Source organism: Mchenga conophoros, linkage group LG10 (assembly GCF_057382185.1).
Source record: "Mchenga conophoros isolate Kocher_MC1m ecotype Shallow Benthic linkage group LG10, M_conophoros_male_GT1.1, whole genome shotgun sequence".
Classification (NCBI taxonomy): domain Eukaryota; kingdom Metazoa; phylum Chordata; class Actinopteri; order Cichliformes; family Cichlidae; genus Mchenga; species Mchenga conophoros.
Window position 1 is genome coordinate 19,915,614 of NC_140535.1, and position 17,351 is coordinate 19,932,964.

At 39.9% G+C, this 17,351-nt stretch overlaps 1 protein-coding gene across 2 annotated transcripts in view; it reads left to right on the forward strand.

The window, feature by feature from the left end:
• The first annotated feature begins 740 nt into the window (after positions 1–740).
• The window catches only part of trpc4a (transient receptor potential cation channel, subfamily C, member 4a), a 31,961-nt gene continuing 15,350 nt past the window's right edge, over positions 741–17,351 (forward strand). The window contains exons 1-6 of one of the 2 annotated variants that reach the window (XM_085289179.1): positions 741–1,410; positions 4,282–4,511; positions 5,418–5,636; positions 13,156–13,296; positions 14,744–14,920; positions 16,357–16,557. In XM_085289179.1, the coding sequence (XP_085145305.1) occupies positions 4,353–4,511; positions 5,418–5,636; positions 13,156–13,296; positions 14,744–14,920; positions 16,357–16,557 (897 nt within the window). In that variant the 5' untranslated portion in view covers positions 741–1,410; positions 4,282–4,352. The remainder of the gene's footprint in view (positions 1,411–4,281; positions 4,512–5,417; positions 5,637–13,155; positions 13,297–14,743; positions 14,921–16,356; positions 16,558–17,351) is intronic. The other variant, XM_085289180.1, reaches the window with a different exon arrangement.

The window sequence follows — 17,351 nt, forward strand, 5'->3', positions numbered from 1 at the left end:
AGTGTGGATCCAGTGTATCCGTCCTGGCAGAAGCAAACAGTGAATAATCAAATGCTCTCTGTATCCAAATGAGTGTCCCCGGTGACATTTCATTGTGACCGGACCTGCAGTTTAAATACATTTTCTGCCAACATAAACTCTCACACAGCAAAACACAAAGACTGGCCGGGAGACTCTTTGAACATGACTGTTTAAACTTTCAACAACGTTACACACTTTTAAGAAGAATTTACAACACAGCCAAATGTGTAAATCAGGGAGGGAGAGAGGAACTGTGTTTGAAGAAGGCCTGGTGAACTGTTTAGTGCCAAATCCAAGGACCTGAAGTTTGTCCAGGTCACTGATAATTAAGACAGAAGGGATGTGAGCTGCCTGAGTCAATTCTCTTCCTATAGGCATCCATAGTATAACTGACATAAACAAATCAGTAAAACACAGTGAACCTGGTTTAAGCCTGATTAGGTGATAAATCTCAAAGAGTTATTCTAGTAATTCCAATTCTTAAACATTCAAATAGTAAGTGAGTCCGGTGAATATTCTACATATGTCTCTTTTCTCTACATCAATTTGAGTTGAATTCCGAATATAAGTAATCCGGATTGATATTTATGTGATTTTTAGTGAATTTTCCTGGCTTCTGATGCTAATAAAATTCCCACAACTCATTGGATAAGCAGCTGAATGTGAAGGTGGAATCATGTAGTTTGTCAAGTGTAACTTTCATTCAGTGGAAGTGAGACTAAACGCCTGGCTGACTTGCTTGCTAAGATGTTTTTTTTCTCCCTTTCCTCTTGCAGTGCCACTGTGTTCGATGCGTCTCCAAGTGCGCACAACCCGTCTGCAGCAGCATTATTCCGCAGACCGCCTGCCAGGCATCTGGCTGCTCTGCGTTTATTTCTGGAGGCGCTGCTTTTCGCTCAATCACCTCCAACAGGTGGATAAGAACACTGGTGGATGTACACCCTGGGGAAAACTGGAGGCGTTGAAAAACCAGGTGTAATCCACCGAGGGAACTTGGTTGTTGTTGCCTATTTTCGTCTCCAGAATTTGTTGCGCGGTGAGTTTAATGCGGTGTGAGCCGGTCTGCGTTTTTTCCCGCACCTCCTCCTTAAAAGACGGAATGGAAATCGTGATTAAACCTGACCAAATGTGGATTCTCAGGAGGAGTGCTAAGAAGTATCCAAAAAACGAGAAGGAAGAATGCGTACTACACTAAAAAAAAAAAAAAAAAACAACAGGAAAAAGACGCGCTGACATCTCTAACACTAACAAGCGGGATTTTAACACTGCTGTTTCTACATTTATGGGGATACAAATTCCAAGAAGTTGAGGCGAATTATTTTCATGCTGTTTTCCACAGGAAGACCACTGAGCTCCCTGAGCGAAGTTCCAATGTCCATCATCCCAAAGGTTTGTCATTTGCTTCTGTGTACTACTACTGATCTTTGACTATATAAGGCTCTTCAGCAGACAAGAGTAAGGCATGTTACCCTCGGAAGGTTTCTGATAAAAAATTAAAACCGTGGCAGTTTAATGATTGTTTTCACTCGTACTGTAAGCGCAGGATGGGCTTTAAATATGCTGCATGGTCTGTTGGAAATCCATTCGATGCTGCTTGAGAACTACAACTTTCAGAATAAAAGATTCCCTGCCGTGGCGTTGGTGCGCTGCTGCACCGTGTAATCAAACAGCTGAGATTTCCCATTTCCAAGTAATGAATTGAATTCGGCAAACTCATTAGGGGAAGAGAGCCAGTGCACAGAAAGGCTACCTCTGTATGTGCGCGCGCGTGTGCGTGCGTGGTTGTGTGTATTGGCTCGTGCGCTACTGAGCGTGGGCGCCTGCGTGTGCGTTTCAGTATTTGCACACAGAGCTATGAGCAGGCCGTACCTTTTGTAGTGTTTCTGCTTGGTTGGCAGCTTCCCTTAATAGCGGCTGTCTTTTGAGGCAATTTCTGTCGCAGGTTCAAGCAAGCACCAGAAAATATAACATAACCCTCACATTGCAATATGTAGCCTGATCTAATCTGTGTGTCAGATAAACACTAAAACACACTCTTGTCTAAAACATTATAATATTTTGGCAAACAAATGCAAACCAATATAGTTAGGTCACAGAGAACCCCGATGACGTAACTTACTGTGTTGTTTTTGAGCAAAATTAAATTATAATTTTGTTTTTTTTAAACACAGATATACATTGTTTTGTTTGGCTTGTCCTTTGCTACTTGTTTTTATCGTAAACCACTTGTTGTACTGAAAGCAGAGTTTAGTTTTCTGCTAAACAGACTCCTTATGTTGACAGTTGCATGCAATTACTTATACAGGTAAACTGGTCTCTGTAAAATCAAACTAAGGATCTCAGATGAGGTATGAAGTGCTGCCATCAAAATGCAGGTCCAGGCAGGATCAAAGGAAAATATTGTTTTCCTTTAATATTATCCACTTTTAATACTTTTACCCTCAATCTTAAACATTCTCTGCTCCTATAGATGATCAATCATGTTCAACATCTGAATTCTTAACAGCAGACTGAAAAAAAAGTTCTCACACCTAAAACTGAAAGCATAACCAATCACACAGCTTGTTTATTTAAATTAAATCTTTGTTACAGTGTTTTACAAAGTACCCTTATCCTCCTTTTAACTGTGGCTAATGCTAGAAGATTGATATCACACTGATGATTATGAGAGAAGGACTTGACCACTTGAAGCAGATTAACTCAGAAAGACAGGAAACACAGGGGAAACAAACTATATCCAAACCTACCATGTTCTCATATCAGTAAAAGAGCCAATAATGATAGCATCAAAAGTTTTGAACTGTGCCTTTAAATGTGCTATTTTAGGATGTGGGACTATGGGAACAGCATGAATATTTTTACTCATATTTATTAAAGAAATCGCTGCATTTCGGCTTGTTCTCATAAACTAATTAGCTGCTGCGGGTCCAATCATTATTTTTCAGATAGATGCAGTAATGAGTTGTCCTGAGACGGTGGGAAGAGAGAGAGGGGAGCCTTTAGGCACTAACTACTTGAACCTCTTGTTTTTTGTTATGTTTACGACTGTGCAACGTTTTCCACTTAATGTTGTTTTTGACTCACCTGGTTTATATTTCGCCCTCATCTCCAGCACTTTCTGTGTTCTTGTCTGCTTTGCTCATTTCAGTTTTAAATTCTCAGAGGGCTGTCAGAATATCTTGGACATATGTTCAGAGGTGACAGTCGACACATCCGCACAGATGCTAGTTTTCAGTCATTATTATGGTTGCTCCAGTTTTGAATTTTAAAATGGGTTTGTGACAGAAGCATTGTACTAAAGCTGCTTTTCACATGATTTAAACAATATTATCTCATCTTTTTATCTACATTCAGTATTTCAATGTTACAATATATTTAGAGATGTTTTAGATTGTGAAGAAACCAGGGACCAGAGGAAATAAAACAAAGTGCATATTATTTGAGAAGATGCAACGTGTCAGTCAACTAGTAATGATTAAGCACATTACATAAAGCAGTTAGAAACTTGAGATTTAATGAATCGTACCATCCAGTGCAGCTGCAAAGTACTGTCCTGCAGTGTGTGCTGTGTATCGTGATGGCTGTTTGTGAAACATGTTCAGCAGGAGCAGCCGCAGTCATGTCTACGCTTGATCTTTCTGCTTTATATTAGAGCTCTCTAACAGGACACCAGAGGAAAACAATGCAGAGGAGCTGTTTTTGATTTCTTTCCTACCTCACAACTTAAACATTTTTATCCTTGATTTTTGCCAGCATGTAAACATTGCCTGACGTTAGATTCTGAGCATTTGAAACTTACTAAATGCTACAAGAACAATAAAAGGCAATTTTTTCTTTATTTCCAAATAAAACCATAATATTTAAATGGTTTATCATGTGTTGAGCTCGACATCTGTCTAGACTGTTCTCCACCTCTCACCCGATGACAGCTGACTCCTGACTGTCTTATTCCACTTGTCTACTTGTCATCTTATATTATATTTCTTCATTATTTATATTACATTTAAAATGACCTTTTATTCAACCGTAATTCTTGCACAGTTTGTAGGAAAACGCTTATAAACAGGCAGTTCTTAATTAGATCATGTAGCGCATGTAATAAATGGAGAGGGGTCAACTACTACTGTAGCTTCATCTCAGTATTACAGCCCTTTCTGCTCTGCATGTGTATCCGCTGTTCTCTCTTTTCCTTCTTTTCCTACTTGTTATGCAAAAACCAACAACAAGCTTATTCTACAGCTTTGTCTCTATCCTCTCTAGTGTGAACCCCGCCAGCCCAGCAGCAGCTGTAGCAGTGTTAACAGGGTGCTGGTCAGCTGAAGCTTAGAGAGATGTCACAGCTCTACTACCGGCGGACTGACAGCTCCTCATACCGGGACCGAATCCCGTTGAGAATTGTGCGGGCCGAGTCGGAGCTGTCACCTTTAGAGAAAGCCTACCTTGGAGCCGTCGAGAAAGGGGACTATGCGAGTGTCAAGCAAGCGCTTGAGGTGTGTGTGTTTGGGTGGAGGAATGGAGAAACTGACTGATAAAGGGACGAATTAATGCAGATGCATCAAGCTCAAAATTATGGATGAGGGAATGGCTCAATATTAAAGCGTTAATGTAATTTGATTGACGTGGAAGAGATTGGAAGATTCATGGGCAGGATGCAAAGTCACAATAATTGCTATGCATTTCAAATAATACGCAGGCTCTTTATAGAAACCAGTAGCAGAGACAAAGTGTTGGCAGGGAGCAGCTGCTTTGTAGTCCCGTAGCAACGGAGAGGCTGAAAATTGTAATATATCAGGACATGTCATCTAGCAATATAGTGACAAATGACATCACGATCCACAATAACAATTTGTGATAGTTTGCCCGCTTGGCTTGTCCATATAGAGATTAAGAAGGGACATCTGCATTCTTACAACTTCCTTTTTGTTGTGATATTTCTTAAAATATTGCGTGTGTAGGCAGCTAATGACAGAAAGCTACTTACAAAACAGTAAGTTAAAAAAGAAAAGTATAAAGTGTAAAATCAATGCAGCAGAAACATGGGGTACTCTTATTCCTACATTCCCCACAATTCAACGTGACTGCCAACAGTTCAACTGATATTGAGTTGTGTTATGCCATCAGTAGTGGCGAGCTTAGTCTTGTGCTGCTAGCTTCAAATGCAGATACAAAAGAGTGAGCTACAGAGATCTGGTAAACTCACTCCCACTCCACTCCTCCAGATTCAGAGGAAAAACTACAAACTTTTAGTAGCTTGTTCAGTTACAAAAGGTGCGAAGAGTTTACAGTTCCTTTCAAAAATGTTCATTCCCTGTGTGTCTTCCTCCATAATCTGAACCCCAGAGTCCCAGAGTATGTCTTGAAACAAACTCTGGCTTTCAATCACTTTATTTTGGCAGGAGGCTGAGATCTACTTCAAGATCAACATCAATTGCATCGACCCTCTCGGCCGCACAGCTCTGCTGATCGCCATTGAGAACGAGAACCTGGAAATCATCGAACTCTTGCTGAGCTTCAACGTGTATGTCGGTGACGCCCTGCTGCATGCAATTCGCAAGGAAGTGGTGGGAGCTGTGGAGCTGCTGCTAAATCACAAGAAGCCGAGTGGTGGCATGCAGGTGAGGAAGGGACTGAGGAAAGTGGAAAGAGTTGCATATTAACATAAATTTACAAGAGCCACAAGCGCCTCTCTGCCGAGACTGTTCTCGGCTGTCCAGGTTGGAGACATGCAGGGAAACAATAGTTGACATTTATTTTCTCTCCAAGTTATTAGCTTTTTTTTGTTTTTTTTGCTTTTCCAACGAATTGTTTTATGTTTCTGTCCTTTTAGTAGTTAATTGCATTTTTTAATTTTGAGTTTTGTTTTTTGGGTTGTTTTTTTTTTTTTGCTGTTTTTAAGTGCAGTGTTTAATCCATTTGTGTGCCAGGACCTGTGCCAGTTTCATTTGTAGCCAACATAATAACATTCTCCTGGCTAGTACAGTGTACCATTTAATAAATGCACCGCCTTTATCATTTATCGTAAGCTGAATGCCTGCATTAATGAATGATTAACATTTTTTAAAAAATCCTTTACTCTTTATGTTTAGAGCATTACTTCCAAAGTATTCCCACCTTAAAGCTGCAAATGGCAAAAAGAGCCGGAATATACAGGTGCAGCTCTCATCCTCCCTTTGCCCTCTACTCTCTCCACCCTCAGGCCCTCCCACTAAAAGAGCACTTTTGATACTGTGAGCTGCATCAACATTAAATTGAATTAGACACAGCTGTGCCTGATTGTTTGGATGCCGTTTGCAGAAGGCTTAAATATTTGCAACATTCAATTCAAACATTTAACCTTCATCAACAAAACCTATCCAGTCACTATGAATATGGTTAGATAAAAGAGGGAAACGTCCTGCAAACACAGAATTTTGAAAAGTTTTCTTTCAGTGTCAAATAGAGATGTTCAAAGGTAAATCAGAGTCTTGCCACTGGCAAGAAATCATTCCTAAGCACAGCATGGTAGAGCAATAAGACAAATAATGGTCCTAAACGGCGTTGTATTCTAATTGACACCACATGCAAACTGACTAAGTTAGCAGTCCTGTTTTCAGTATGGTACTGTATTTTTCGGAACATAAGGCGCACTGGATTATAAGGTCCATTAAGTGAAGCAAAACAGTCAGATAAGTCAAACTTTACTCAACTCATTCTTCTAGCTTCCTCCACTTCCATACCATTGATTCATTAATGTTGAATTCTCTCGCACCTGCTCTATTCCCATGTTGTTGCAGTATAATAATGACTAACCTCATATTTTGGATGGATTATCTCAGTTGTTCTCCTAACTGAAGTTTGGTCGGTTTACAGCATCCTGCCATGCGATTGCATTTGTCCCTAACCATCAGGAACCCTCACACTAACTTATCGAGTGGTAAAAAGTTAGCGATCATCCTCCAGCTTCACTGTGTTTATGTTACGCTAACATAGCTGTGTTGCTAGCGATCACATAGCACATCATTATATACCAGCTAGTCCAACTTTAGTAACCCTACAAAAGTCACTGCTGTTTAGTTTTCTGTCTTCATTGGAAGTGATAGCAGAGCTGTACGTTTTATTTTTTTTCCAGAAATCTCTCAGTCTGAACATGCTATATCATATTTAGGTGGAAACTAGCGAGCTAACTTCCTGCTTACATCTAACTCCGTTAAATTTAAGTTCTGGATTTTAACCTTAATTGTTACACCGGGTAAAGCAGCAACATTGATCATTTTATTAAAGATGAAAGAATTTAGACAGTTTTTAACTCTCAATGATGCCGCAGTGTTCGTTTGACTTTGGGACTGGAAGCAGAGTTTGGACCCAGACTCCAGATCGGTGTGGCTTCGTAGCTTACCAAAATCATACCAAAACATTTTTGGCAGATTTTTGAGCGCCGTGTACCACATAAAATTAGTTCGAGCTCAGTAAGCGCAACCAGAATTCATACGTAAGGCGCACTGTCAATTTTTGAGAAAATTAAAGGATTTTAAGTGTGCTTTATAGTCCAAAAAATACGGTAGATGGATGATCATTATGAATGATAATTTAAGTCCATCTTCCTTGTTCCATATTGTGTGCAGTTATTTTAAATACAGGGTTGTTAACCTTTCCTGTACTATTGGGAAGAAAGTCTGTATGGATTTGCATACATAGTACGGAAAGCGCTCTCTCTGAAAACCCTGTGATTGGCTAGAGTCTCCCACCACACTCAAGAGTTTCTAAATAATAGTGGTGGAGCAAAGAGTATGTGCAGAAGTAGCTTCCTCTCCAACCGCTTGAATTACACTACGTATAGATACATATAAGGTTGTTATTGAATTTCTACCCAATGGCAGTAAAGGATTTCTGGATACTTTAGTTTTAAATCTAAAAACAACATTCAGCAGCTCAGGGATTTTCGTGACTGAATGATAAAGTGTGATTGCCAGTCCCAGTAAAGTACTGCTACTCACTGTATAGCTTATAAACTGAATGCAGTTGCCTGGAGCTTTTTAGACCATCCAGATTAACTGACCCAGTATTGCTGGCAACAACAAAAGCTGACACTCCAAAAAGCTGCTTCATAACCTTCTGTGTTTTGGAAAAGGAACAAGTCTTACAGAGAGAGAGGTTTAATGAGCACTGAGTTCACTCAGAGAAAATACACTGTTTAATTTAGGTTTGCTCTTATTTACTCTAGGAAGGTTTCACATTAGTTTGTGGACCGCTATTCATTAATACTCCACTTATAGTAATGAACAGGAACAAAATGTATAGAGCTTTAGTTTCTGTTGACTTACTGCTCTGTGTGCTTTCACATGCACACATACGTCCTTCTTTTCCTCTCCCTGTGAGCAGTAATGATGGAGAGATGTTCCTCCTGTTCTAAACCTGTTGCAATAAGAATTTTAATAAATGAAGTAAGCTCAAGTTAAAATTAAGTTGAACAATTGTTGAAAAATGGAAGGAAAGGGGAAAATAATAAGCAGGGAAAGGCAGCGTGAGCTCAAAGAGAGAGATTGGGATTGTTTGTCAAATGGATGAAATTTCCAGTCTGAACTGCTCAGCTGTGACATTAATCAGGTGGAACACTTTATCTTACTGCCTTTGTAAGATAGTGCTTTTTCCCATCCACTGAGTAGGCTGTGAAAACAGATCACTCTAGTGCCACCATATCACTCCAATAGAAGCTCATTGATTATATTAAAAAACTCTTTGGAAAAAGCACATCGTATTTGTTGCCAGTGTCTTCTCTGAGATTTATTAATACCAAGATTCATTTTGCGCTTGGCTGGAATTGTGTATATTTGTCTCTCTATTTTAAGCCGTCTGAATGACATGTTTGTAATAATCTCACAAGTGTTTTGACTTATTTGTTTTCTGCTGAGGACCGCATGGATATCAGCTTTTTAAATAGCTCCATGTATTATCCTCTGAGAGCAGATATGCATCTGTCAATGGCAAACAATGGATTTCACACAGCTTCTCAGTTGCATGACCTTCGGGTGGTTTTGAGTTTTGTTTTTATTTTATTTTATTTTTTTTCATCTTTGTCTTTTTCCGACAGCCTTTCGATATAAGGGCGCTTATGGAAGGAAATCCTTCTCCTTCCTACATAACACAGAGCACGATGCGGAGTAAATGCATTCATGCTCGCTTGAATCTGAGACTTGAGCTTATTTTCCGCAGTGTAATTCAAAAACCGCCCGGTGTCCCATTTTTACACCGGTTCTATCTAAACATTTGTGATGATGTCGGGTGGCAGTAGAAAACCAGCAGGGAGGCTCAAAATAGAGCACGGTAAAAACAAAAGTAACCGCACACTCTGCTGCTGCTGCAGATGCCATTGTTGTATTTTTAATCAATATGCTTATGGTGGATTCCCTATGAGTAACAAATATGTGTTACTCAGAAGAGTGGGCTTTTTATTTTCCTTTCTCCGCAATTACCATAGTTTCACATATATCAGTTTGCTTGGGCACAGGCCAAGGCTGTTTGATGTAGATTATTTGATGTCCCACCTCTTCCCACATGGAGAACAGAATATATATACTGTAGCTTATTAGATCACCCACCTCTGCGAAATGTGGCGACTCTTAGACATGGCTCTGTGCCACGCTTTAGACTTGCTGCTGCACTGTGACTGCTCTGAGAATAAGCTACCCAAGTAATTAGTGTCCCTGTGTGATATAATGATTTTTGGATGCTATATGAATGATGAAACATTTTGGAGAAAATGAACCAAAACCCCTGGAGAACAATTCTTCATGCTTTGTTCCTCAGTGAGCAGTGGTGACAAAGGCTTACTATTTCTGCTTCTGCTTGGCTGCTTGCAAGTGAAATATTTTTAAAACATCTCACATCATGTCTTAACTGTGACTTATACTGTCATGCCTATAGTTGGTCTTTTAGGATTTAATAGCTTTATTTAGCTTTGCAAATACCAAAGAGTCTAGGTCTTTTTTTACTTTCTTTTTTGTGTACGTATTTTTGATAGAAAGAAATCTTTTTAAAATATAGGTGTTCAGCTGTTTTTAAACATGAATATGTAATCAGCCAACTACATGGCAGCAGCCCCGTGCATTTAGGCATATAGACATGGTCACTGCAGGCTGCTGAAGTCCAAATAGAGCATCAGAATGGGAAAAAAAATGATCTAAGTGACTTTGAATATGGCATTGTTGTTTGTGCCACACTGGCTGGTATTTCAAGTGATAATCTACTGGGATTTTCCCACACTGCCATCTCTAGGGTTTAAAGAGAACGGCCTGAAAAAAGAAAATATCCAGTGAGTGGTTTTTCTATGGGTGAAAATGTCTTTTTTAACATTTGATAGAATGTTAAACCCAGATAGAGGCAGAATTTGGTGCAAAAGACATCAAAGCATGGCTCCAACCTGGCTTAGTTAGTGGTGGTGGTATAAATGTGTGGGAGGGGTATATTTTTTCGGCACACTTTGGGCCACCTGAGCATTGTTTAAACACAACAGCTTACCTGAGTTTTGTTGCTGACCATATCCATTGCGTTACGACATCAGTGTTAACACACTTGGTCGTAAAACACAAATCATCTCAAAGTGGTTTCCTGGATGTGACAGTGAGCTCACTGTGCTCGAAGTACTCGCTGTTCTCCGCTGTCACCAGATTACAATCCAACAGAGCACCTTTGGGATATGGCAGAACGGGACTTTGTGCAGGTGCAGCTGACAAATCTGCAGCAGCTGCCAATATGGACCAAGATCTCTGAGAAATGTTTCCAGCACCTTGTTGGGTCTGTGCCACAAAGATACAAGCAAGTACAAGCAAGGTGCTTCCAATAAAGTGGCGCCTGAGTGTATGTCAGTGTTAGCACATACAGATCAAAATACATCAGAACTAATGGGAAAAATGCAGATATATCTATAGGGCATGATTTAAATGAGGAGTTTTGTTAGACTATCATACAGTGCCCTTTGCTGTTTTAATGGAAAAACACTGAGTATATAATTAACTATGATTGTAAGGGTTTAGATTGGCAGAAACAGTGAGCAGGTAATAACTCTGAGGTAATTTTAATTTACATAAATTAAATTCAGGTAGCTGCGACTGCCCTGCAAAGCCAAGACACTATAACTGCTGGTTTATATTATATTAATTCTGTATAATGCAGGGCTCTTCTATCATAGAATCATTTTTTAGTACCTTACAAATAGTGTGATACCCTCCATGGGCCCATTTTGAGCAAGGAAAAACCCTAAACCTTAATCTTTAAAATGTTTATAATGTAACATGCTGTTTTAAAAAAAATAAATAGAAGTTGATATAACTTTAAATGTCACTACCACTTAAGTGGGTTTTATAATCTCATAATTATATGAAATTTTATAATGCTGGTCTACCATTTTTGCCACTGGGTGGCTGTGGCTCAGGTAGGTGATCCTTGGACAAGGTAATGAATGACAAGTTTCCCCTGATGTATCCGTCAGAGTATCCGTGTGTGTCTGAATGTTGTCTAGAAGAGCTTAGGCATGGACTAAGGCAAGCACTGTATGAATGTGTGTGACTGAATCAGTGAGGCAGAAAGGCACAATATATAGTAAGTGTCACATTTAACATTTACCATACACCACAGACCATTTCTACGCATAAACTCCTTATCTTAAGCTAATTAGCTTAGCTCGGCAGTGTGGCAAATTTCTCACTTGTGAGTTGGCATGGATGAACTGCATTTAAATTACCTATGCAATTCTGTATATATGCAGTTTTTTTGTTTTTGTTTTATTGAACCAGCAAGACAGCTTAAACAAAACTCAGTCTGTAGACTCAAAAGGTGTAAAATATCAACTACATTGCTATTTTCCCGGTGTTGTTAAAGTTTAGACCAAGCCTTCTCAAGCTTGTCTCTTTAGCATTCTTGGCAAAGCTCTTTCAGTAAAACCAGAAAGTCATAGTCCCATCTGCCATTATTCTGCCTTGAGTTGCTAAGCAGGTCCTTACCTATTCCATGTTTACCCTCCAATCATTCTTGAGCTGTCTTCTCTCTCTTCTCCCATTCTCCCTCACCACAGAATCAGATAACAGGCCTTCAATTAAAAGAATTAAAAAGGCACAGCTTACTCCTCTGCTGCCCGCACCTGTATTCCCCCTCTTGAATGATATGGGAATTGAAAAAGGACTTAGCTGGAGTGGGTGATAAGAGGGATGTCACGGTCTGCAGAGGCAGGTCGTGCGGTGGTGTGTGTAATGGACCCAGGAGCGTACACAAGTGAGTAGACGGGAGTGAGTTTAACAGAAAGCGAGCCTTTAATATGACTGAAGACCAGGAATACAAACACAGCAGGGATAGCGTGGCTAAACTATAACTAAACTGGGAAAACTAATACTGTGACAAACTAAGAGAACTCTGAGACGAAGATGATCACAAAAGACTGATCGTGAAAACATGGGGGTGAGAACACAGACGACGCGACACAGACTGTACGAAACACAGAGACTAAATACACATGAGGGAAGATCAGGGGAAGTGGATGCACACGGGGAACACAGGTGACACTGATAATCATAACAAGACACGGCAGGAGTGAACGTAACACTGATGGGAGATGGGCAAAGTAAAGCAGGAAGTACACAGAGGTTCAAACAGGAGGAGAGAGAGCACGGGGAGAACGCAGACATAACGGGCTGGGGAAAACATAGAATAAAGCACAAAGAGAGACGAGGGCTCATAAATACACAGAGGGGCACACAGGGGCTAAGAGTCACGAAGGGAAAACACATAAGGAACAACGTAACAGATCAACCCAGGAAGCATGGCCTAAATAAAGAACAAAATACAAAAATACATGAAAACTAAGAATACTGGGCCCACATGGCCCAGGACCATGACAAGGGATAGGTAGAATGAGTTTCTCTCTGAGCATAATTCCCTCTGAAATGTGTTAAACGCTGATGCATCTCGCTTTGCTGTTACTGGTGCCCCTTAGCCTTGATATGTAAGGCATTTTTTCTTTTTCCAAGAGGACAATTTCTTGTTTGGATTTCAACTATCTTTACCTCCAGGAGCTAAAAGCCCCAGGTACTGTGCAGGTCAGCGTCTATTGTATTTCTTTGACAGCTTTGTTCACATGTGCTGTCATTCTCTCATCTCCCTGCAAAGGTTCCACCGATCCTACTGGACAAGCAGTTCTCTGACTTCACCCCTGACATCACTCCTATCATTCTTGCTGCACACACCAACAACTATGAAATTATCAAGCTTCTGGTGCAGAAAGGTGTGTCTATGCCACAGCCACATGAGGTGAGTGAACCATATCTAATATCTCTATGCAAGATACCATAGTTACACATATAAAAGTGTGGGTTCAAAGACACAAATTATGGATTTTTTCTTCTGTATACCACCACAGTGGATTCTAAAACAAACATAATATGTGCTTGAAGTGCAGGGTTTCATAAAAGTAATTAAAGCCATTTGCAGAGGCTCAGAAGTCATTGGGGTAATAAACAGTTTTATAACCAGGTGATGCCTGTTTCCTGGTTATTCCATGAAAACGTAAGTAGATAAAATATATGGATTCGATAACAAGATTAACTTAAATTTATTAGGTTTTAATTTGAATTCTCACTATGAGGTCCACAGAGATCTTGATGTGAGTGAAAGAGGCTATCATTAACCCGAAAACACAAAATAAACCTATTAGAGGCATCATAAAACTTTAGCTGGTGTGGCCAAATAAACACTCTGTTACATTCTTAAAAAGAAAGAGTTCACTGACCAGCTTAACAACACCAAAAGACAGCATTAGTGAGAATTATGGTTAAGAAAAACAAATTCAAAACATCAAACCAAGTCAGAAATACTCTTAAGGAGGCACAAGAATCACTGTCAACAATCAAGACAGAGATAAATAGAGAGTTTTTAAGACAAGGTGCAAACCACTGTCTAAAAAACACAACAAGTCCAGGTTAGACAGCCTCTCCTAAAGAATTTAAGAAAGCCTGCACAGTTCTGAAAGGAGATAAAGTTACGATTCACTTGTGCCAGAATGATGGGAAGACAGGAGAATAAAGAAGGAGAGAAGCAGGTCCTGAACCAAAGCAGGAACATCATCTGTCAAACATGGCGCAGTCATTTTTATGACATGACCATGTATGGCTGCCAGTGGAGCCAGTTTACTAGTGTTTATTGATTGTATGACTGCTGATAGACGTAACAGGATGAATTGTGATGAAGTGTACAGGGCTTTGCTCTCTGCTCAGATTCAGCCAAATGCTGCAAAACTGATGGGATGATGCTTTACAGTGCAAATGGGCAATGACCCGAAGGGTGCTACAAACGCAAAACAAGCATTTCTCAAGAGAAATAAATGGGAGATTCTTCAAAGTCATTTGCATGGTATTTATCCAACAGAGCATGCCTTTCAGTACTAAAGACAAAGCATCTGAAAATGGGGCACTGTGTAAAAAGATGGCTGTAATTTCTGAACTATTACTGTGATCCTATTGGTAAACCCAAGCTGAAAGTATGCACTTTGTTTAATTTAAAATCCAATGTGGTGGTGTATTTCTATAAAATGTAAAAATGTGCACATACATCTACAGGTTAGGTTGTCCCTTGAAGGTCTGAGTATCATACCTTGACAGAACAGCGGCTGATTTGCAAGACTGGAAGATGAGCCATTGCTAAACACAGAGAAGCCTCATTAAAATGTGTCCATGCGTCAACAATTTGTTTGATGTTGCAGGTGCGCTGCAACTGTGTGGAGTGTGTGTCTAGTTCGGATGTGGACAGCCTGCGGCACTCGCGCTCACGACTCAACATCTACAAAGCACTGTCGAGTCCCTCACTAATTGCGCTCTCCAGCGAAGACCCCTTCCTAACCGCATTCAGGCTCAGCTGGGAGCTGCAGGAGCTCAGCAAGGTGAGGGAAAGAGAGGCAGCTAATAGTGGAGCTTGAGCATCAGTTGGTAAGATTTGATTCTGAGGAGCTGAAATACCAACAGTATGTATATTAATTAACCTTTTAATATGATATGACTGTGTAACAAAAAAATGACCTTTCAATTTATTAGATAAGAATTCAAATAAATCCCTTATGTTGAATCTAATATTTAATAGGTTCAAGGTTCAAGGTTCTTTATTTGTCACATGCATAGTTATACAAGTATAACACACAGTGAAATGTAACCTGACACGCTCCTCGACATGTGCAAAAGTTGTGTGTGTGTGTGTGTGTGGGGGGGGGGGGGGGGGGGGGGGGGGGTAGAGGACAAACATTATATATATATAATATATGTATATATATATATAATATATATATATACATAATATATATATAATATATTTAATATATATAATATATATATATATATATTATATATATACCAAGGGCTCAGAGAAGAGCTCGAGAGGATGTGGAGGGTGAAGGTAACGGCGGTCCCCGTGGTAATCGGAGCACTAGGTGCGGTGACTCCCAAGATAGGCGAGTGGCTCCAGCAGATCCCGGGAACAACATCGGAGATCTCTGTCCAGAAGAGCGCAGTCCTGGGAACAGCTAAGATACTGCGCAGGACCCTCAAGCTCCCAGGCCTCTGGTAGAGGACCCGAGCTTGAAGGATAAACCGCCCGCAGGGGCGTGCTGGGTGTTTTTATATATATATATTATTGATATCTCCAGCTAAAATATAATAAAATGCTGTTATCTATGTATGTGCTCTACGATTTACAGACATTTTAGTTAGATAGGTCAACTGTTTTCCTCCAAGAGAACATGGCTAATAGAGGTGATCCATAAAAGGTGTATAAGCAAGACGTAAGCGATTTCCTGATGCAGAAAGTTATCTATTACTATTAAGTAATAGATAAACAATAACCATTAAACACATGAAAGTTCCTGTTTTTTTCTCTATTTAATATAGAATTTTTTATTTTTTTTTACAAAGGGTCCACAGGAGCAAAAAAGGACATTTTCAGTGAATGTGTGTATGTCCAGGCAGTTAACTACAAGAAACTTTTTCTGTAATTTAAAAAACGTATTTATTTGTGCGGACAGATTTCTTTCATTTACTACAGCTCTATTAGTTTTATGTAGATAAACTGAGACGTACTGCTAAACTTGCCCTTCTTTTTCTTTTAGTAATGGGATTAAACACAAAGTTAGACGAGTTTACATTGACAGAAAGGGGAGGTTCGCTGGTTTGGCCCACTTACGATCAAAATCATCTGTATGTGTCCCATGATGTAAAATGAGTTTCACATCCCCAAGGCTTTTCCTGACATATTTACTCACATTTTACGTACTCCTGCTCTTCAGAACTACAGTGTTTGTTTTAAATCTACTCCACCTTTTGCTTCCAGGTGGAGAATGAGTTTAAATCTGAGTATGAAGAGCTGTCCCAGCAGTGTAAGCAGTTTGCAAAAGACCTCCTGGACCAAACAAGGAGCTCCAGAGAGCTGGAGATGATCCTCAACTATAAAGATGATATCAGCTTATTGGAAGAGGAGGGCGCTAATGATCTGGCAAGACTCAAGCTAGCTATCAAATACCACCAAAAAGAGGTATGTGCAAAGTAAAATTATTATCCAGCAATGGTTGCATTGTATTGCATGTGTAATGTGGCTCCATGCTGTAGTGGGTAACACATTCACCTTAAACATGAAAGAGCCTCAGTTTGAGACCAGGAGGAGACACAAGCTGGCGAACTTGCTGTGCCGGTCCCAGCCCAGATAATTCGGATGGTTGCATCAGGAAGAGCATCTTTTGTAAAAAGCCGTCTGCTGTGGCAACCCGTTGGAAATAAGGGAGCAGGGAAAAGTATAGTAATATTCAGCCTCTGAATAAATACTAATACCGAAGTGGGTGTATGACATGAGTGTCATATTTTGATATATGGCAGGCCTTCATACGTTTAATTTATACCATTAATACACAGACATATGGTAATGTGTAAAATTCCAGATGGGCAATGAGATGGGTTGCTTGTTTGTTTTTTCATTGCCGGGGTTGCAGGAAGGGGAAGGAAGCAGAGAATGCCATCCTGTTAGATATCAACAAAATGATCTTTTGCAGACACACACACACCCACACAAACACTGCATCTCAGTCAAGTGTGCCCTCCTTTACCATAAGGCCAATGAGAGTCAGATAAGACTATAATATTACAGCTGTAGCCTTCCAAACTGTGTAAAATAGGAAATTATGCAGGTTTTCCACTAGTATTTTTCTTTCTTTCACATTGCTTAACAGTGTTTTCTTCGTGATCTATTGTATAGCTGTTTTTGTTTTTTAGATTTTTGTAATAAAATGTCAACCTGCCAAATGTGAGAGTTTTGCTGAACCAAGCCAACGTGGT